Genomic DNA, 21,717 nt, shown 5'->3' with positions numbered 1-21,717 from the left:
TCCTGGGACTTGAACTCAGGTCCTGGGCACTCTCCCTGAGACTTTTTTTTTTGCTCCACGCTGGCACTCTACCACTTGAGCCACAGCACCCACTGCTGGCTTTGTCTGAGTCTCTGGTGCTGAGGAATCGAACCAAGGGCTTCATGCATGTGAGGCGAGCGCTCTACCACTGAGCCACCTGCCCAGCCCCTCCCTGAGACTCTTTGTGCTCAAGACTAGTGCTCTACCACTTGAGCCACTTCTGGCTTTTACTGGAGATAAGAGTCTCATGGATTTACTGTCCAGGTTGGCTTCAAACCATGATCCTCAGATCTCTACTTCCTGCCTAGTTAGGATTACAGGAGAGAGCCACCCAGCTGTTGAGACTGACCTTCACTTAACTACCAAAAAACCCCACAAAAACAACAAAGTGGAGGTATGGCTCAACAGATAGAACACTTAAGTGAAAAGGTCCGAGCTATAGAGCCCAGACCCTGAGTTCAAGATCCAAGACCATTCCCACATGTGCACACACACACACACATAAAACCAGTAAATCCAGACAATAGAATTTTTTTTACAGCTTTACTGAAAAAATAACATACACAAAAAAGGGTTAAATTTAGATTGCTATGTCTTCCTAAAATTACAGATCCCATGATGAACCAAAAAATGAATAAAAATGAAAAATAAACAGCCTGCACCAGTGGCTTATGCCTGTAATCCTAGCTACTCAGGAGACTGAGATCTAAGGATCAGGGTTCAAAGTCAGGCTGGGGGGCTGGGAAGGTGGCTCAGTGGTAGAGTGCTTGCCTTGCATTCATGAGGCCCTGAGCTGGATTCCTCAGCACCGCATAAGCAGAAAAAGCCACAAGTGGTGCTATGGCTCAAGTGGTAGAGAGCTAGCCTTGAGCTGAAGAGCTGAGCAACAGCGCCTAGGCCCAGAGTGCAGGCCCACCACTGACCGACCAAACAAACAAAAAAAGCCAGGGCTGGTGGCTCACACCTGTAATCCTAGCTACTCAGGAGGCTGAGATCTAAGGAACACAGTTCAAAGCCAGAAAGCCCAGGAAATTTTTTATCTCCAATAAACCACCAGAAAACCGGAAGTGGCACTGTGGCTCAAGTTGTAGAGCTCTAGACTTGAGCTGAAGAACTAAGGGACAGTGTCCAGGCCCAGAGTTCAAGCCCCATGACTGACAAAAAAAAAAAAGAAAAGAAAAAGCCCACCTGGGCAGGAAAGTTTATATGACTCTTATCTTTAATTAACCACCAGAAAAAAATGGAAGTGGCACTGTGGCTCAAGTGGTAGAGTGCTTGCCTTGAGCTGAAGAGCTTAGGGACAGCACCCAGGCCTAGTATTTAAGCCCCATGACCACACAAAAAAAAGCTGATTTTTCCCTAACATGCACCAATGTTTAAAACACATAAGGCAATGTTCAAGAGGAAGTGTACTCATTACCTCACTCATGTAACTGTAACCCTCTGTATAGTAGCTTTACAATAAGATAAAATTAAAAAAAAAAAAAAAAAAAGGAAAAAGAAAAAAAAAAAAAAAAAACACATAAGGGAACCTGGGGATATAGCTTAGAGCATGGTAAAACAAAAACCAAAGTAATTTTTTAGAGAGGTTACATAGATGTAGCAAAAGCGAACGAAATTAATAGATCTGGTTGGTCTCTAAGAATGATGTTCTAAGAGTCTTTTACCCCCAAGAGCAAAAAGGTTCAAACTTTTCTGACAGAAATGCTTACTAGCCAAAGGAGCTGTAAGGTAGGCCCTGAAACTTCACTGGTCCTATCTGGAACTGTCTTGTTATTGAACAATAGCCACAGAAAATAAAATACCATGTGAAATGCAAAGAAAGCAAAAGCCTCCTCTCTCACAGGGTTCACTTACTGCATACCTTCAAACTCCTAATGTGTACAAGCACTGGCACATATAGAAGAGAGCATCAAAGTTTCAACACATTCTTTTCTAAAATGCCAACTTAAAAAAAAAAAAAAAAACTGATAAGTACACACCATGTTGGGCATCCCTCCTCCAGGAACTGCCTTTTTGTCCATTGCAAATGGAGATAAGCTATTTGGTAGTACAGTCTTTGTCTGAATCTGGAGACCCAGGCCACTGGCTCCAAGCTGCTGTCCAGAATTTTGAGAATATGGTGAACTGTAAGGATTGGGATTGCTCATCATTCCCATCTAGGAGTAAGAAAGAAAAGAAATTAAATGTTAACCCCTTATTATTAGGCCATCACTATTCCTATCTCATTTTCTTTTTTTTTTTTGGTCAGTCATGGGGCCTGAGTTCTGGACCTGGGCACTCTTCAGCTCAAGGCTGGCACTCTACTACTTGAGCCACAGCGCCACTTCTGGCTTTTTCTGCTTATGTGGTGCTGAGGAATCGAACCCAGGGCCTCAGGCATGCAAGGCAAGCGCTCTCCCACTGAGCCACCTTCCCAGCCCTCACTTTCTTCTTCTTTTATTTTTTGGGGGGTCCAGTTGTGGGGCCTGAACTCTGGGCCTGGGTGCTATCCCTCAGCAATTCAGCTCAAGGCTAGCACTCTACCACTTGAGCCACAGCGCCACTCCGGCTTTTTTCTTTTTGCTTATGAAGAATCGAACTCAGGGCCTCAGGCATGCAAGGCAAGTGCTCTACCACTGAGCCACCTTCCCAAGTTCAAGCTTCAAAACTAGTACAAAAAATTAATTTTTTTTTCGTTATATCGAAAATGAACTTTACAACTTTGGTGGGCGGGGGGAGGAGAGGGGAGGATCGGTTGGGGGGCAAGGGGAGGATGGGAAGGGGAAACAAAGGAGGAGGCTACAATGCTTGATAAGAAATGTACTCATTATCTTACCCATATAATTGTAACCCCTCTGTACAGTATTTTCACAATAAAAATAAATAAAAGAAAAAAATTTTTTTTGTAATCTGGTGTTCTACAATTTGAGCTACACTTCCAGCTGTACACTTTATGGCAGCTACTTTGAAGAGCACTAGCACTAATAGTTCACAAACCAAATGTCACGTGCAAATAAATGCATTTTCATTCAACAATTAAATACTGTATCAAACCAAAATCAGCTCTATCCCTAAATGTAAGGTTTAAAGTCAATCTCTGGCCAGATGCCGGTGGTTATACATGCCAATAATCCTAGCTATTCAGGAGGCTGAGATCTGAGGATCACAGTTCAAAGCCATCCCAAGCAGGAAACTCCATTGAGTCTCATCTCCTACTAACCACCAGGAAACTGGAAGTAGAGCTGTGGCTCAAGTGATAGAGTGACAGCCTTTAGCTGAAGACCTCAGAGACAGCACCCACACCCAGAAGATCAAGCTCCACGACTGACCAAAAAAAAAAAAAGTCTAGCTCTGGCCAGGAGCTGGTGGCTTGTATTTGTAATCCTCCCTACTCAGTAGGCTGAGATCTGAGGACTGCAGTTCAAAGCCAAACCCAGGCAAGAAAGTCCATGAGACTCATATTCTCTTCAATAAACTACCAAAAAGCCAGAAGTGGAGCTGTGACTCAAGTAGTAAAGCACCATCCTTACCAAAAAGCTAACAGACAGCACTCAGGCCCTGAATGCAGTAGGGGAGATAGGGAAAGAGAGGTAAGGGAAGGGAGGAGAGGGAGAGAAAATAGAAGAAGAGGAAATTATCTCCAACTAGAAACAGCCAGCCAGCAAGACAGCAAGTATACAGAACGGTAACTCAGGATGAAATAACAACTAACCAATGAAAAGGGAATCACAAGAGGGCACTGGTGGCTCACACCTTGTAATCCTAGCTACTTAGGAGGCTGAGATCTGAGGATCATGGTTCTACTAATATTTTTACATGTCACTCTGCAATACATCTATCTATTCTAATAGACAGTTACAAAACTCATTTTTCTACCCACTCACAAGTGTTCATGCCTGCCTTTATAACACACCATGGGTAAAACGATAAAACATGAGCCTCAAAGAAAAAAATGAGGGAAAGGGTGACAGTTCCAAAGAAATGTGCTCAATACCTGACTTAGGAAACTATAACTCCTCTGTCCATCACCTTTATGAGTAGAAGCAGAACAAAACAAAGCAAAACTATGAGCCTCATCACCAGTGGAAATTCTCAAAAGGAAAACCACCTCAGTTTTTTTGTTGTTGTTGTTTTTTTGTCGGTCCCTGGGCCTGAACTCTGGGCCTGGGCGCTGTCCCTCAGCTCTTCAGCTCAAGGCTAGCGCTCTACCACTTGAACTACAGTGCCATATCCAATGTTTTGCTAATGTGGTGTTGAAGAATCAAACCCAGGATGTGCATGCAAGGCAAGCACTCTACCACTAAGCCACATTCCCAGCCAACAACCTCAGTTCTTTTGGCTTTGTAATTCTATAACGCTATACATTCCTAAAACTATCCACAGGCTCACGCCCGTACTCTTAGCGACCCAAGATGTGAGGATCACGGTTCAAAGCCAGCCTGGGCAGGAAAGTCCATGACACTCTAAAACCAGAAGTGGTGCTATGGATCAAGTGGTAGAGCACTCACCTTGAGCTGAGGAGGTGAGGACAGAGGCCAGGCCCAGAGTTCAAGCCCCACAACTGACCAAAACAAAAAAAAAAAAACTAGAAGTGGCACTGTGGCTCAAGTAGTAGAGCTCTCGCCTTGAGGTGAAGACCTGAGCCGGACGCTGGTGGCTCACGCCTGTAATCCTAGCTACTCAGGAGGCTGAGATCTGAGGATCTCGGTTCAAAGCCAGCCCGGGCAGGAGAGACCGTGAGACTCCTATATCCAATACAACACTAGAAAACCGGAAGTGGCAGTGTAGCTCAAGTGGTAGAGTGCTCACCTTGAGCTGAAAGCTGAGGGACAGCGCTCAGGCCCAGAGTTCAAGACCCACGACCAACCAGAAAACAAAATCTTATGTGATTTTTAATGCCAAGGGCTTTTCAGTAACATTATTTGCAGGCCATACAAAATTATTAATAGAGGCAGATGGGCCATGCGTATTTGATGAGAAGCAAACATTGTCTGGGCCTAAGATGTATCAGATGATTTAATTGGTCTTATATGATCTAATAGGAATAAGGAATGAAATTGTTTGTCACCTGACCTATACTCTGGAAATCTTTTTTTTTTTTTTTTTTTTTTTGGGGGGGGGGGGGGGAGGTTCAAGTCATGGGGCCTGAACTCTGGGCCTGGGTGCTGTCACTCAGCTCTTCAGCTCAAGGCTAGCTCTCTTCCACTTGAGCCACAGCACCATGTCCGGCTTTTTTCTTTTTGCTTATGTGGTGCTGAAGAATTGAACCCAGGGCCTCATGAATGCAAGGCAAGTGCTCTACCACTGAGCCACCTTCCCAGCGCCTATACTCTGGAAATCTATATAAATAAATCGTATTGCCAGGCTAGAGTGGCTCATACCAGTAATCCTAATTCCTTAAATGGCTAAAACCTGAAAAGTACTGTTAAAATCCAGCCAGGTACCAGTGGCGGAAAAAAAAAAATAATCCAAGCCGGGCCCTGGTGGCTCACGCCTGTAATCCTAGCTACTCAGAAGGCTGAGATCTGAGGATAGCGGTTCAAAGCCAGCCCGGGCAGGAAAGTCCCTGAGACTCATCTCTCCAATAAACCACTACAAAATTGGAAGTGGCGCTGTGGCTCAAGTGGTAGAGTGCTTGCCTTGAGCTAAAGAGCTGAGGGATAGCGCCCACGCCCAGAGTTCAAGCCATACGACTGACCAAAAAAAAAAAAACATCCAGCCTGAAAACACAATTAAAAAAAATTCTTGGGCTGGAAAGGTGGCTCAGTGGTAGAGCGCTTGCCTTGCATGCCTGAGGCCCTGGGTTCGATTCCTCAGCACCACATAAGCAAAAAGAAAAAGCCGGAAGTGGTGCTGTGGATCAAATGGTAGAGCACTAGAAGAGCTGAGGGACAGTGCCCAGGCCCAGAGTTCAGGCCCCACGATCACACCCAAAAAATAAAAAATAAAAAAATAAATATAAATTCTTGTTTTGTCAGTCAGGCTTGAACTCAGAGGCTGGCCACTGTCCTGAGCCATGGTACTCAAAGCTAGCACTATCATTTTGATTTGAGCCCAAATCAACTTCCAGTTTTCTGGTCCTTAACTGGAGATACAAATATCACTGACTTGACTGCCTTGGCTGGCCTTGAACTGTGATCCTCAGTTTATCAACCACCTCAGTAGCCACATTACAGATGTGAGCCACTGGTGTTTAGTGCCAAAAAATTCTTTTATACTACAAAAATCCAAAAGCAAGTCTGGCTCAAGTGTAGGGCACCAGCCTTGAACAAGGAAACCAGGCAAGAATAGAAGGCCCTAAGTTCAAGCTCCAAAAAAGGATGTCTGTATCTACATCAATACCATAATATCCCCATGATACAAAGGAACAGAAAAAAAACCACTACAACATTAGTAACCCTATCAACTCAGGAGGCTGATATCTGAGGATACTGGTTCAAAGCCAGCCCAGCCCAGCCCAGCCCAAGCAGGGGAAAGTCTGTGAGACTTACCTCCAATTAATCACCAGAAAACTGGAAGTAGTACTGTGGCTCAACAAGTGGTAGAATGGAGCTGGGAAGGTGGCTCAGTGGTAGAGTGCTTGCCTTGCATGCATGAGGCTCTGCGTTCGATTCCTCAGCACCGCATAAGCAGAAAAAGCCACAAGTGGCTCTGTGGCTCAAGTGGTAGAGCGCTAGCCTTGAGCCGAAGAGCTGAAGGACAGCGCCCAGGCCCCAAGTTCAAGCCCCACAACCAACAACACCAACTTGTAAATGCCCAGCAAATCCTTGTACCCTTGTATTATGCAGCAGATGCTCTATATAAAATTGAACATCATCAGTGAAGACTTGAAACCCTCGCTAGAATACTCAGATGGGCACTGACTATGCACGAACCAACACAGTACTCACCTTAAGAGGCTGAGGGCCTCTCAATCCTGCTTGTCCGCCCATCTGAGGAGAGCCTTGCTGCAGTGGCTCAGTCAATAAGCTGCCAGTATTTCCCATTCCTGGGTTTGGGTACTGCATATTCGGTCGTCCCCGTCCTGCTCCAATTGAACCATTCATGACTTGATTAGGCATTATCCCTTGTCCGTTGCCTGCAGCCAACATTCCAGGATTCATGCCAGCATTCATCCCTGTGTTCATTCCCATGGCAGGCTGATTTACTGGACTGTTCATCATACCTGTTGTGGACTGAGTAGGACCCTGATTTGGTCCACTGGTGCCCATCCCCATGTTGGGAGAAGTCAAGCCAGGCTGTGCCATTGGGCTTTTGACCATGCTATTTATCAAACCTAATCCAGGACTGTTCTGTTGGGCCTGACTTGCCATGACCTGGCCTGGACCACCAACCCCCATGTTGAGGTTAGGGGAACTACCAGATCGTAATAATTCTGACAACTGTTTATGTTTAGAAGCTGCATCTTGTACTATGCCAAGACTTGTCTGAATCTGACTAATATCACCACCATTGGTTAGTCCCAATTCTGTAGAGTTGATTAATTCATCTGGTAAGTCGTGCTCCAGGTCAAACAGAGAGCCAAAATCTAAACACAAATACAAAGATACAGGTTACAATTTGATACAGAATCAGAAACTGTTACTAAAAGTTAAAAAAAAAAAAAAACTTTACAAAAAAACCCTTTACATTTTGGTTCTTACAACTAACATTTCCAAACATGACCCCAGAAATATTATCTTATTATTATACTGCTATACTTGCTACACTATATTATAAAACATCTATGTATTCAAAAGGAATTTTTGGTTATGCAACATTGAATACTTGAGAACTTATCCAAACACCTTTTCATATGTATATAAAATAATACATAAACTGAGAAGAACCGCAAAGATATGGAAACGAAGGACTTCCTTCTAAATTTTTTTTTTTTTGGGGGGGGGACAGTCTTGGGGCTTGAACTCACGCTCAGGGCACTGTCCTTGAGCTTCTGTTTGGTCAAACTGAGCACTATACCACCTGAGCCACAGAACCACTTCTGGCTTTTTGTGTACGTAGTACTGAGGAATCAAACCCAGGGCTTCATGCATACTAGGCAAGAACTCTACCACTAAGCCACATTCCCAGCCTAAAGGACCTTTTCTTAATTTGTCTTATTGTTTTTCTGTACTCTTTACCTCAAATATGGTGTATTCATGTGCACATCTGAGGGAAAGTGGGAGAACAGAATCAGAGGAAAGCGGGCAAAAGTACAGCAGAGGAGCCTATCAGCTGCTGGACATTGATGAAAGAGAACTAAGCAACTGAAGGGTGGTGATAGGAGGGAGGGAACAAGAGATGAGGAGGGAACAGCTGATACTAAGCAAAAGGAAAGAAATGTACATATCATCCGACATACATATATGTAAATACATATGTGTATATGTATACACATATACAGTACATGTGTGCTTGTGTGTATATATATATATATATATATACATACATATGGGAACCTGCTGTATATCACCTCTAAAACAATAATTTTTTAAAAAGCAATTATAAAAAAATATGTAGCTTGATAAGAAATGTACTCATTATCTTGCCCATGTAATTGTAACCCCTCTGTACAGTATTTTCACAATAAAAAAAAAAAACTCAACATCAAAAAAAAATATATGTAGGGCTGGGTGCCGGTGGCTTACGCCTGTAATCCTAGCTACTCAGGAGGCTGAGGATCTGAGGATCACAGGGTTCAAAGCCAGCCCTGGCAGGAAAGGCCATGAGACTCTTATCTCCAATAAACCACAGAAAACCGGAAGTAATGCTGTGGCTCAAGTGGTACAGCGCTAGCCTTGAGCTGAAGAGCTAAGGGACAGTGCCCAGGTTCAGAGTTCAAGCCCCACGACTAAAAAAAAACAAAAAAACAAGAAAACAAACCTCTCCTGAGTTCAAGCCCCAGGACTAGCACCAAAAAAAAAACAAAAACAAAAACAAAACGGGAGGGGGGATTCAAACTGGGTATTGGTGGCTCATACCTGTAATTGTAGCTACTCAGGAGGTTGAGATAATAAGAAGTTTAAAGCCACCCCAAGCAGGAAACTCTTGAAATTCTTAACTTTATTAGCAAAAAACCTGGGCTAGAGGTATGGCAGAAATTGGCTGGGAAGGTGGCTTAGTGGTAGAGTGCTTGCCTCGCCTGCAGGAGGCCCTCTGTTCCATTCCTCAGCACCACATACATAGAAAAAGTGGGAAGGCCACTTTGGAAAGCAGTCTGGAGGGTCCTCAGAAAGCTAAATATTGACCTCCATTATGACCCATTCATACCACTTCTAGGCATCTATCCTGAACAACAGGAACCAGTATACAAGGACATATACACCTCCATGTTTATTGCAGCACTGTTCACAATAGCCAGGATATGGAAACAACCCAGATGTCCCACCACAGATGAATGGATCCAAAAACTGTGGTATCTATACACAATGGAATACTATGCAGCCATTAGAAATGACAAAATATGGGCTGGGAAGGTGGCTCAGTGGTAGAGTGCTTGCCTTGCATGCATGAGGCCCTAGGTTCAATTCCTCAGCACCACATAAGTAGAAAAGGCCAGAAGTGGTGCTGTGGCTCAAGTGATAGAGTGCTAGCCTTGAGCTGAAAGCTGAGGGACAGCGCCCAGACCGAGTTCAGGCCCCACAACCAGCAAAAAAAAAAAAAGACAAAATAATGGCATTTGCAGGGAAATGGATGGAACATGAAGAAACCAAGTTGAGCGAGGTAAGCCAAGAGCAAAGAGACAAACAGTACATGGTCTCCCTGATAAGTGGATGCTAAATCCAAAATGTTAGGTGAAACGACAAAATTAACAGGACTTAAGAAACAAAGAACTTCCACTCATCTGGTCGAACCACTACTAAATATCCCCATGCTGCTGATCACATGTATGGTGTATATACATGCACACCAGAGGGGAACCAGGAAGACGACACAGAACTTGAGGGAATCAGGGAAAAACATACAACAGCGGGACCCATTAGCTGCACAGGACATTGACCAAAATGAACTAAGCAACTTAATGGCAGCAATGGGAGGGAGGGAACAAATGGGAAAGAGGGAACAGCTGATGCTATGCAAAACAAAAGAAATGTACATACCACCCAATGTGGAAGAAATAACTATATATGGCAAAGCTCATAGAACTCATGTTATAGACCGTGATAGACAAATTGCTCCAGGAAAGTTATAACGTGTTTGTGACTTTAACTGAGCATCACTATCCCACAATGTAAAACTTGGGGAATTATGTAATCACTTAATCACAATTAAAAAAAAAAAAAAAGCAGGAAGGGGCATTGTGGCTCAAATCGTAAAGTACTAGCCTTGAGCAAAAGAGGCTCAGAGGGGCTGGGAAAGTGGCTCAGTGGTAGAGCGCTTGCCTTGCATGCTCAAGGCCCTGGGTTCGATTCCTCAGCACCACATAAGCAAAAAGAAAAAAGCCAGAAGTGGCGCTGTGGCTCAAGTGGTAGAGCGCTAGCCTTGAGCTGAAGAGCTGAGGGACAACGCCCAGGCCCAGAGTTCAGGCCCAGACCACCCCCCCCCCCCCCAAAAAAAAAGCAGCTCAGAGATAGGCCCTGAGTTCCAAGCCCCAGGACAAAAAAAAAAAAGGAATTGGCAGGCCTGGGAATGTGGCTCAGTGGTAGAATGCTTGCCTAGTATGCACAAAGCCCTGGATTCAATACCTCAGAACCACATAAGCAGAAAAGGCTGGAAGTGACACTATGGCTCAAGTAGTAGAGTGCTATCCTTGAGCTGAGGAGCTGAGGGACAGCGGTTCAGGCCCCATGACAGACCAAAAAAAAAAAAAGAGAAAGAAAGAAAAAGAAAAAGAAAAAAACCTGGCAGAGTGGCAGCCTTGAGAGGAAAAAGCCAAATGAGAGCTCATGTTTGAGTCCAACCCCCCAGGATCAGTGTGTGTGCGCGCACAGATACTCAATTAAACTGGACTAAGTTTTCAGAACTCTTCCAAAATTAAAATATAAACTAAAAATATGAATGAAAGATTTAGCCGGGCGCCGGAGGTTCACACCTGTAATCCTAGCTACTTAGGAGGCTGAGATCTGAGGATCGCGGTTCAAAGCCATCCCCGGGCAGGAAAGTCCGTGAAACTTTTTTTGTTTTGTTTTTTGTCAGTCGTGGGGCTTGAACTCTAGGCTTGAGCGCTGTCCCTGCACTCTTCAGCTCAAGGCAAGTACTCTACCACTTACGCCATAGCACCACTTCCGGTTCTCTAGTGGTTTATTGGAGATAAGAGTCTCACAGCCTTTCCCGCCTGGGCTGGCACTGAACCGTGATCCTCAGATGTCAGCCTCTTGAGTAGCTAGGATTACAGGTATGAGCCACCAGCAACGGATGTGAAACTCTATCTCCAATAAACCACTAGAAAACCAGAAGTGGTGTTGTAGCTCCAGTGGTAGAGCACTAGCCTTGAGCTGAAGAGCTGAGTGACAGCGCTTAGGCCCAAAGTTCAAGCCCCACCACTGGCCAAAAAAAAAAAAAGGTGAAAGATTTAAAATGATCACACCTGTAATCCTAGCTACTCAGGAGGCTGAGATTTAGGGATCACGGCTCAAAGCCAGCTGGGGCAGAAACTGAGACTCATCTCCAATAAAGCTCTAGAAGACTGGAATTGGCCCCGTGGCTCAAGAGCTGTGGGACAGCACCCAAGCCCAGAGTTCAAGCCCCACAACACACACACACACACACACACACACACACACACACACACACACACACACACACACACACACACACACACACACACACACACACACACACACACACACACACACACACACACACACACACACACACGAAAAAAATAATCCAAGCCGGGCGCTGGTGGCTCACGCCTGTAATCCTAGCTACTCAGGAGGCTGAGATCTGAGGATCGCGGTTCAAAGCCAGCCCGGGCAGGAGAGACCGTGAGACTCCTATCTCCAATAAACCACCAGAAAACCGGAAGTGGTGCTGTAGCTCAAGTGGTAGAGTGCTCGCCTTGAGCTGAAGAGCTGAGGGACAGCGCCCAGGCCCAGAGTTCAAGCCCCACGACCGACAAAAAAAAACAAAAAGAAAAAAAAGAATCCATAAAGACATGCAATACAAAAGACCTTTTTATAATGAAACCTATAAATTCAGTGTGAGCTCTTAGAAGACAGGCTATTACTCTTTATGTAGGGTCTTGTCCTAGGGCTTGAACTCAGGGCCTGGGCACTGTCTATGAGCTTTCTTTTGCTCCAGGCTAGCATTCTATAACTTGAGCCACAGCACCACTTCAGTTTTTTTGTTTTATATGTACTGAGGAATCAAATCGAGGACTTCATGCATGTGAGGCAAGCACTCTACTACTAAGCCACCTTGCCAGCACCTATGAATATGAAGAGTCTTAACTGAGTAAATAAATTTGTTTTAACATGATTTGTAAAACCAGACACTACCGACTCATGCCTAAAATCCTAGCTACTCAGAAGGCTGAGAATGGAGGTTCAAAGCCAACCCAGGGGCTGGGAAGGTGGCTCAGTGGTAGAGTGCTTGTCTTGCATACATAAGGCCCTGGGTTTGATTCCTCAGCACCACATAAGCAAAAAGAAAAAAGCCAGAAGTGGCGCTGTGGCTCAAGTGGTAGAGTGCTAGCCTTGAGCTTAAATGCTAAGGGTCGGCACCCAGGCCCAGAGTTCAAGCCCCATGACCAGCAAAAAAAAACCAACAACCCAGGCAGAAAGTCCATACATAGACTCATCTCCCTCATCTCCTATTACCATCAAAAAGCAGAAAGTGGCTCAAGTGTTGAATGCCAGTCTTGAGCAAAAATGCTAAAAGGGTTGGGTGCTAGTGGCTCACTAAGCTACTCAGAGGTCTGAGGATTACAGTTGAAAGCCAGGGAAGGAAATCCTTTGAGATTCACCTCCAATAAATTACTCAAAAAAGCCAGAAGCGGTGCTGTGGCTCAAGTGGTAGAGCACTAGCTTTGTGCTGAAGAGCTCAGGGACAGTGCCCAGGCCCAGAATTGAAGCCCCAAAACCAACAACAAAAAAAAAGTATTTCTTACTGGAATATGGTCATACTTTTTTGAAAAGCACTGGACAGCTCCTCCTTTATAAGAATGTCATTAAGACTCAGGTAAGGCCCAGAGTTCAAGCCCCACCATCGACAAAAAAAAAAAAAAAAGACTCAGATAAGCAAATGAAAAATAGACTAACATCCAGTCACACATTTTGGGGGGGGGGGGGGGGGGGTGGAGCAAGTGGCGCTGTGGCTCAAGTGGTAGAGTGCTTGCCTTGAGCTGAAGAGCTGAGGGACAGCACCCAAGCCGAGTTCAAGGCCCCTGACCAACAAAAAAGAAAAAGAAAACAGTCTGGGGCTGGAAGGGGGCTCAGTAGTAGAGTGCTTGCCTTGCATTCATGAGGCCCAGAAAAAGCCAGAAGTGGCACTGTGGCTTAAGTGGTAGAGCACTAGCCTTGAGCTGAAGAGCTGAGGGACAGCGCCCAGGCCCAGAGTTCAAGCCCCATGACCCACAAAAAGAGAAAGAAAGAAAAGAAGGAAGGAAAAGAAGGAAGGAGGGGAGGGAGGGAGGGAGAGAGGGAACAGTCTGTGATATCTCTAACCTCTATTACAAATTTTACCTATTTTTTTTATTTTTGGTTCTAGGAGTGGAACTCAGGGCTATACCTTTGCTAGGCAAATGCTCTATGGCTTTGAACTTTTTTTTTTTTTTTTTTTTTTTTTTGCTTTTTGACCTAGGGACATTCTAGCTTTTTCAGCAGATTTCTGTGTGAGCCTACTTACATTCCCTACCTATCTATATACCACCACATCCAGTTGCTTCTGTTGAGATCAGGGTGGTGAGGGTTATCTCAGTTTTTGTCTGTATTGGACTACACCTGCAATGACAGGTGTGGACCATTATACCCAGCTACTAGTTGAGATGGGGAGGGGACCATGTAACTTTTTCTTTTTTTATTGTGAAAATACCGTACAGAGGGGTTATAATTACATAGGCAAGGTAATGAGTACATTTCTTATCAACCATTGTTGCCTCCTCCTTTGTTTCCCCTTACCATGCTTTCCAACCCCCCCCCAACTTTTTCTGACCTAGCCTGGAACCACAATCTTCCCAATTCTGACTCCAGAGTTTAGTTATACATGTGAACCAGCAGCAGCTGTTCCCATAAGGATATATTACCGTATCCTTACACTCAGAAAAAAACAAAACAACTTCCATCTTTTAGGCAGATGATATTAAAAACGAACCAGTGAGGGGCTGGGAAGGTGGCTCAGTGGTAGAGCGCTTGCCTTGCATGCCTGAGGCCCTGGGTTCGATTCCTCAGCACCACATAAGCAAAAAGAAAAAAGCCAGAAGTGGCGCTGTGGCTCAAGTGGTAGAGCGCTAGCCTTGAGCTGAAGAGCTGAAGGACAGCGCCCAGGCCCAGAGTTCAGGCCCCACGACCGGACCCAAAAAAAAAAAAAAAAAAGAACCAGTGACTCATGCCTCTAATCCTACTCAGGAAACTGAGAGTTGAAGATTTCAGTTCAAAGCCAGCCTATGCAGGAAAGTCAGTGAAACTCTTCATCTCCCGTTAATCAGCTAGAAGTGGAGGTATGGCTCAACTAGTAGAGCATCAAATTTGAACTACATATACTTGCCTTTCTCTTTATCCAATAAATACAGATTTTTTTAAAACAGCCTACCACTGCTTGCTTTGTGGTAAATTCGGCAGCAAAATTGCAGTCAGCATTTTAAATAAGCAGATACAATGCAGAATATTTATTTTTGGTAGATCATGGAGCTTTAAGTCAAGGCCTGAATGCTGTCCCTGAGCTCTTTTGCTCAAGGCTACTGCTCTACCACTTTGAGCCATAGCACCAGTTTGGAGTGTCTGGTGGTTATTTGAAGATAAAAATCTCAGGACCGGGCTGGGAAGGTGGCTCAGTGGTAGAGCGCTTGCCTTGCATGCCTGAGGCCTTGGGTTCGATTCCTCAGCACCACATAAGCAGAAAAAAAAGGCCGGAACTGGCTCTGTGGCTCAAGTGGTAGAGCACTCGACTTGAGCTGAAGAGCTGAGGGACAGTGCCCAGGCCCAGAGTTCAGGCCCCACTACTGGACAAAAAAAAAAAAGAATCTCAGGGCCGAACACCAGTGGCTCAGGCCTGTAATACTAGCTACTCAGGAGGATGAAATCTGAGGATCCCCGTTCAAAGCCAGCCTGGGCATAAAAGTCCATGAGACTCTTATCTCCAATAAACCATTAGAAAAACTGGAAGTGGTCAGGCGGTAGAGCGCTAGCGCAGGGACAGCGCCCAGATCCAGAGTTCAAGCCTCACAACCAACCAAAAAAAAAAAAAATTCTGGGACTGGGAACGTGGCTTAGTGGCTTGTCTAGCATGCATGAAGTCCTGGGTTCAATTCCTCATTACTACATAAAACAGAAAAAGCCCAAAGTGGTGCTATGGTTCAAGTGGTAGAACGCTAGCCTAGAGCAAAAGATGATCAGGGACAGTACCCAGGCTCTGATTTCAAGCCCCAGGACTGGCACCAAAAATTTAAAAGAAAAAAATTTATCAAGAATTATTTGTTTCATTTAGTCATTAACTTCAGGCCAGGTGTCCTAGCTACTGGGAAGACTAAAATGGAGAGGGTCAATGAAATCCTGGAATCTGAGATTGGCATGGGCAACATGGATAGAACCACTCTCAATAAAAAATAAACAATTTAACCTCATCAAGGAGGAAATTATGGCTGGGAATGTGGCTTAGTGGTAAAGTGCTTGCCTGGGTTCAATTTCTCAGTACCACATGTCAAACAGAAAAAGCTGGAAAAGGCTCTGTGGCTCAAGTGGTAGAGTTACCCTTGAGCAAAGTGGCTCACCCCTGTAATCCTAGCTACTCAGGAGGATGAGATCTGAGGATTGCGGTTCAAAGACAGTCAGGGTGAGAAAGTCTGAGAAACTCTTTATCTCCAATCAAACCACCAGAAAATTGGAAATGGCACTGTGGCTCAAGTGGTAGAGCATTGGCCTTGAGCTGAGGGACAGCGCCCAGGCCCAGAGTTCAAGCTCCAGGACTGGCAAAAAAAAAAAAAAAGGAGGAAATTCAATTGGAGCTTGGAGACACATGCTGTGATTCCAGCACTCAGGAAGCTGAAACAGGAGGATCATGATTTTAAGGACAGCCTACACTATACAGCAGAGACCCTGTCTCAAAAAAAAAAAGATTAACTCTAAAACTTGAACATACGAAAAGAACCCCGTCTTATTTTCCATTAATTGTTGGATGTTTGCATTGGCAGAATAACTCCTAAATTGTTTTTGTAAATATACTAGGAAGTATTTTACACTCCCACTTGTGTTTGCAACATTCTTCCTACACTTTCTCCATTCCAATTTAACCATTTCATGTCTCTACAAACACCACTGTGCATTTTCAGCTGTTTCAATTCTTTTTTTTCCAAGGTGGAAAAGGTAGAAAATCTAACAAAAATGTACCAAACTTTTTTCCTTCCCTTTCATTCATTGGACTTATCTCTACCTGCGCAATATAACAAGAACTCATGCCTAAAAAAGGCAATCATACTATAACACACACGACTTACAACTTAACAAAAGGTCACTTTATGTTACTGTCAACCACACAACCTTCATATCAATGAACAAGCCTTGAGAATAAGTAATTGCTATAGAAAGTTAAGGTACTTGGTGGTAAAATGTTCTGCTATATTGGCTCAATGGTATTGACAAGACTCCAGAAGCAGAATACTTAATGTAATTAACATTCATGCTTAAAAAACAAAACATTAAACATAATAACACAGGTCTAAGAGCCAAAAAATTAATGGCCACTATTAAAGTGGCAAGTCACTAGTACAGAATGTTATTGAGAAAGGAAAACTAACATATTACCAGCCTGTCACAGGTAGCTCATTGCTATAATCCTAGCTACTCATGAGGCTGAGATCTGAGAATCTAGGTTCCAAGCCAGCCCACCAGAAGACTTTTATCTCCAATTAACCACCAAAAAATCGAAGTATAAGTGTGGCTAAAGTGGTACAGTGCTAGCCTTGAACAGCAAAGATCAGGACCAGCACCCAGGCTGGTAAGTTCAAGCTCCCAGTACTGACAATAAAAAAAAAAAAAGTTCTTACCACTTCTCTTGTTTTATATATACATTAATCTAGTGGGCAAATAGCTGGTATATTTTATGCACTAACTGTTCAGTTGCCTTGAAATAGGGGAGAGTTTGGCTTGGGAGAACAAACCCAAGCCAATCTGGACACATCCAATAGGGCCACAGAAAGGTCATTACCTACTTGATCATTACCTACTTAATTATGCTAGAGCCTAAAACTGGGTCTTTACACTGTGTGCTGTAAGTTTATATACTAACAGCTTGCTTACAAAGCAGTGACAAAAAATAAGATATTCACTGAGTAATGGAAAGCAATATATCATCCTCATCAATTTCACTCACACTTGTAGTCCTAGCAACCAGGAGGTGAGATCTGAGGATCACAGTTCAAAGCCAGCCTGTGAAGGAAGTCTGTGAGATTCTTATCTCCAATTAACCACCAAAAAGCCAAAACTAGAACTGTGGCTGAAATAATGAAAAACCTAAAAGACAATGTTCAATGCCCTAAGTTTGAGCCCCATGACTGGCACAAAAAGAAAAAAGAAATAAGTTCAATAACATACACAAGTTTGTAATGGTGCACAGTGCGAAGTAAGTTTAATGGGACAGTTTTCTTTATATACTCACTCTTCCCCTAAAATATTCAGTTCCAACAACAACAAAATGTACACCAAAGAATTCCTAAAGTAGAAACTTGATATGGGCGAAAAAATAACCCTACCCACAAATTTTAGAAAAAAATAATTAATACTAAGACAAAATCTTAGTACTAAAAGTGAATTAATTTCAATGTTAAAGATTGTTTTCACATTTAGGACTCTAATAATTACTCAAAGGTATTTCTAGGAGCAAAAACAGTTTTTGTTGTTATTTGTCATGTGAGACACTACAAAAATAAGTTAGCCGAAGTATTACAAGTTAGCCAAGTATATATAGATCAGGTTGGTATGTAGAATGCAGTAATGCAACTGAACATTTATTTAAACAGAACGTCAAAACAAACCTGCTCCAATCAGTCAGAATTAATCAAAATAAAGTATATAAAGTTTTCCCTACAATATTCAAACAATATTGACTGGCTCAAATGTAAAAATCCATTATCACATTACACAGAAACAACATAAAAATGTACAGGAAAATGTATCCAAAGATAGTCTAGGGCTGGAGGTGTGGCTAGTTAGGCCCTAGTCAAGAGGCCAGTTCAAAACCACAGTACTGCAAACACCTAAGAGGGTGAATGACAATGTAAGAGAAGTGCAAATGAACACAATTTGGTCTGTATGGATATATAAATTTTGAATGAAGACAAATGAAAAAGAAAATCCCTGAAGACTATACAGAAGCTTCAAGGTATTGTCACAGATCAAAGTTCATACACAGCCAAGGCTAGAACCTTACTTAGGTAAGGAAGCACTGCAGGATTCCCACTTCTCAATTCATGTAGATTAAACTCCTGACTTATGACACATTTATTTTAATAAATAAACAATTCAAGGCATTCTATTTTCATCCTTTAAAATGAAGCTCACTTGGAAATATGCTCTAGAAGTTTGCACAAACTTAAAGGGAACATTCAACTACACTGCATTCTCACTGGCAGATGGAGGGATGACGTTGAGCCTGTTCTCAGGGAGTTAAAGAGATGTTTGTAGTAAGGAGGAACATCTTGTAGACTGTCAGATGGCCAGCCATTCTTCCTCTTCATTATCCTGGCATCTCAAAACAACTAGACAGCAAAAAAGGAGGTTTGTAGGAATCAAATTTATAACCTGACACTAATAGTAGGAAAATAAAGAAGGGGATATGAGTTATCCCTGCTTTTTCCCTAACAAAGAGACTGTCTACAACTGGGTAGACAACTCATCGACTTTTTAAAAGAATCTGTAAGCCTTTCAAACTCAAACTTCAATCTTGAAATACATTTTAAGAGCAAAACAAAAATCATATGCAAACACCAAAAGCTAACTTAACACATTTTAAACTTTCATGTTTGAAGTTCATGACTGGAACTCTGAACTTCTCATCTTGGATTTCAAGGTCTATAATTCCAGAAAACCGTATGTCTTTTCCCCTAAATAAGAAAATGCCTCTGCTTGCTCTATCTGAAAACCCAGAGTTTCAGACATTTTGGTCTCACATCAAAAAACGGGGAGATGTAAAGTGAACTGCGCTCCATATTGATCCTTAAAGCAAACAAGGGAGGGGGGGGGGGAATTAAGAATAGTACGTAAAATAATTTTGTTCAACTTCACATCAAACTTGAGATCAGGCACCACACACACACACACACACACACACACACACACACACACACACACACACACACACACACACACACACACACACACACACACACACTTAACACTCCATTCCTCAACAGAAAGTCTTGTACTACGGGGCAAAAGCCTTGAAAAGAAAAAAGTGGGAAAGTAGAGGAAATCGAATTAAATTTGAAAGAGGCAAAAGGATTTGAAATCCCTCCTTTACCACCACCAGCAGAAAAGCTAAAACTAAAATTGCATAAAAATCCCTTACACACAAATGCACTGGCATTTCCCAAATTAAACTGCACGGAGCCAACAATAAAGGGCATTTCCATGCAGCCCTCACGAGCTCCAATTCCAGAACACACATCGATATGACATGACATAGTGTTGCAACAAAATGTATCAGGAGGCAAAGAAAATGGTTGGGCTACTGGACCCATTCAAACACCTTTCAAATTAATTACGGGGCAGGGAACTAAGAGGAGACACGGGGGGAGGGGGAAGATACTGAAGAATAAAGGTGCACGAAGGAGGGACGATTAAGGAGAACGTGGAAGGCCCTGGACTCCCGAGACTAACCTGTGCCGTCGCTGGCGGACGCCGAGAGGGCCGGAGACGAGAGTTTAGGCCGCTTGGCTGAAGGCGGCCCCGGTTCCACCACATTCTCGGCCATTTTTAATTCTTTCGCAGACTGAGGCAGGGAAAACGCGAATCCTCAGGAAATCTCTTCTTCGGCCGGGGATCCCCGCCCCGCTACGGAGGGGGGGAGTGGGCTTTGGGGGGTCTCCGTCGACACCGACGGGGGTGGGGGAAGTTCCTTTTTCTCTTCGCCGGGTGGCGGTGGCCGGGAGAGGGATGCGATCTCGGTAGAAAAGGTAGGGACAAGTGCGAGGGGCCGGGCCTGGCCAGGCCCGGAGGAGGGCTGAGCAGCACCGCCCGCGAGCGCGTCCGCTGCGGAGAATCCCCGGGAACTCGCGGCTCTAGAGGCGCAGTCCCCAGCCCGCCGCGGCCGGCCCCTGCCCAGCCGAGGTCTGCCGGAGCTCCGCCGCCGCCATCAGCCTCTTCCTCCTCGGCGCTGTCCTCCTCCTTCTCATCGCCACAAGGAGGCGGGGGCGAAACAGGGGGAGAGGAGGAGGCGACGAGAGACACTCACCTCCTCCCGGTGCCCCCTCCCGGGCCTGCGCCCCCACCCTCCCCGCACTCCTGCCGCTGCGCTCCGCGCCGCCGCCGCCGCACCGGCCCCTAATGGCCGCACCGAGCTCACCCGAGCCGAGAGCCAGGCTGGCGCCGCCGCCGCCTCACATCGCGCGGCGGCCGGCGGAGGCGCAGCTGGGACGCCGGGCGCGGAGCTTCGCCGGCTCCGAGGGCCGAGGGGGCCGGGCCGCGCCGACGCCGCGCCGAGCCCACCGAGGAGGCCCCGCTCGGGCAGCCGTGCAGGCGGGCCTCCCCGCGCGCCGCGCTCGCCGCCGCCCTCTTCTCCCGGGGAGGAGAAACCACTGCGGCCGCCGCTGCGGACCCCCACCCCGACGGCCGGAGCCCGGAGCGCCCGCCCCCCCGGGGCTCGGCTCGGGGCCGCCCTCAGCGGCGGGCGACGGCGCCGCGGGGCGCGGGCTTATGTAATGGTCCCCCCCTAGGCGTCGACGCCGGTCGGGCTCCGGGCCGCGGTGGGGGTGTGTGCGGGCGGGAGGGGGCTGGGGGTCGCCGGGCCCGTGCGCCCCGGGCCCCCTGGCACTGTGTCGACCCCGGCCGCCGCTCCCCGGCCCGCCTTCCTCCCGCACTCCCGGCTCCCGCAGTTCGCACTCAGCCCGGCGTCCCGCTTGCCCACTCTCGCCCGCTCCCTATCGCCCTCGCTCCCCCCCAGCCCTAGCACACAAACAAGATGGCGGCTGTTGTTTCTTCCCTCTGCCGAATCCTCCTTACAGGCTAGCGGTAGCGGCGGCGGCCGGAAATGAGCCAAGGGGGGTGCGGAGGGGGCGGGGCTGGGCTCTGGAGGGCGGGGCGGGGGCGGGGCCTCAGCAGCGCCGCGCACACAATGGGGGAAGCGGCCCCGGGGGCGGGGCCGCCTCCAATCACGGGATCCGCCCAAGGCCCCAACGCGGTTGGCGCTTCCGCAAACTCCCCCGGCGACACCCGGTGGCTCCCTTTAAAGGGGAGGATTTATTTTAAGGGGGGGCCGAGGGGCGGACTCGGAACCTATTTTCGGTCGGTGGATAGTTACGGGAGGAAGGTGTTTGGGCCGGGTTCCGACGCCTAGGACCGACTGGAAGCCCGGGTCGGAGCCCAGGAGCTGCTCCGGCCCGGCGCAGTCAGGGCGCAGTTGGCATCGGTGGGGCGCCTGTGGGGA

The 21,717-nt window shown here is 45.8% G+C and overlaps 1 protein-coding gene across 1 annotated transcript in view; it reads right to left on the bottom strand.

Annotated features, from left to right (window-relative positions):
• The window catches only part of Ep300 (E1A binding protein p300), a 79,494-nt gene extending 58,856 nt beyond the window's left edge, over positions 1–20,638 (bottom strand). Inside the window, exons 1-3 of the mRNA XM_042697872.1 lie at positions 19,953–20,638; positions 6,894–7,531; positions 2,004–2,180 (exon numbers count right to left, since the gene is read on the bottom strand). Coding sequence (XP_042553806.1) covers positions 2,004–2,180; positions 6,894–7,531; positions 19,953–20,046 — 909 coding nt within the window. The 5' untranslated portion in view covers positions 20,047–20,638. The remainder of the gene's footprint in view (positions 1–2,003; positions 2,181–6,893; positions 7,532–19,952) is intronic.
• Between the last annotated feature and the right edge of the window lie 1,079 nt (positions 20,639–21,717).

The sequence above is a fragment of the Dipodomys spectabilis genome, unplaced genomic scaffold, assembly GCF_019054845.1.
Source record: "Dipodomys spectabilis isolate Male_0828 unplaced genomic scaffold, ASM1905484v1 ptg000230l, whole genome shotgun sequence".
Classification (NCBI taxonomy): Eukaryota; Metazoa; Chordata; class Mammalia; order Rodentia; family Heteromyidae; genus Dipodomys; species Dipodomys spectabilis.
This window is presented reverse-complemented; position numbering and strand designations above follow the sequence as displayed.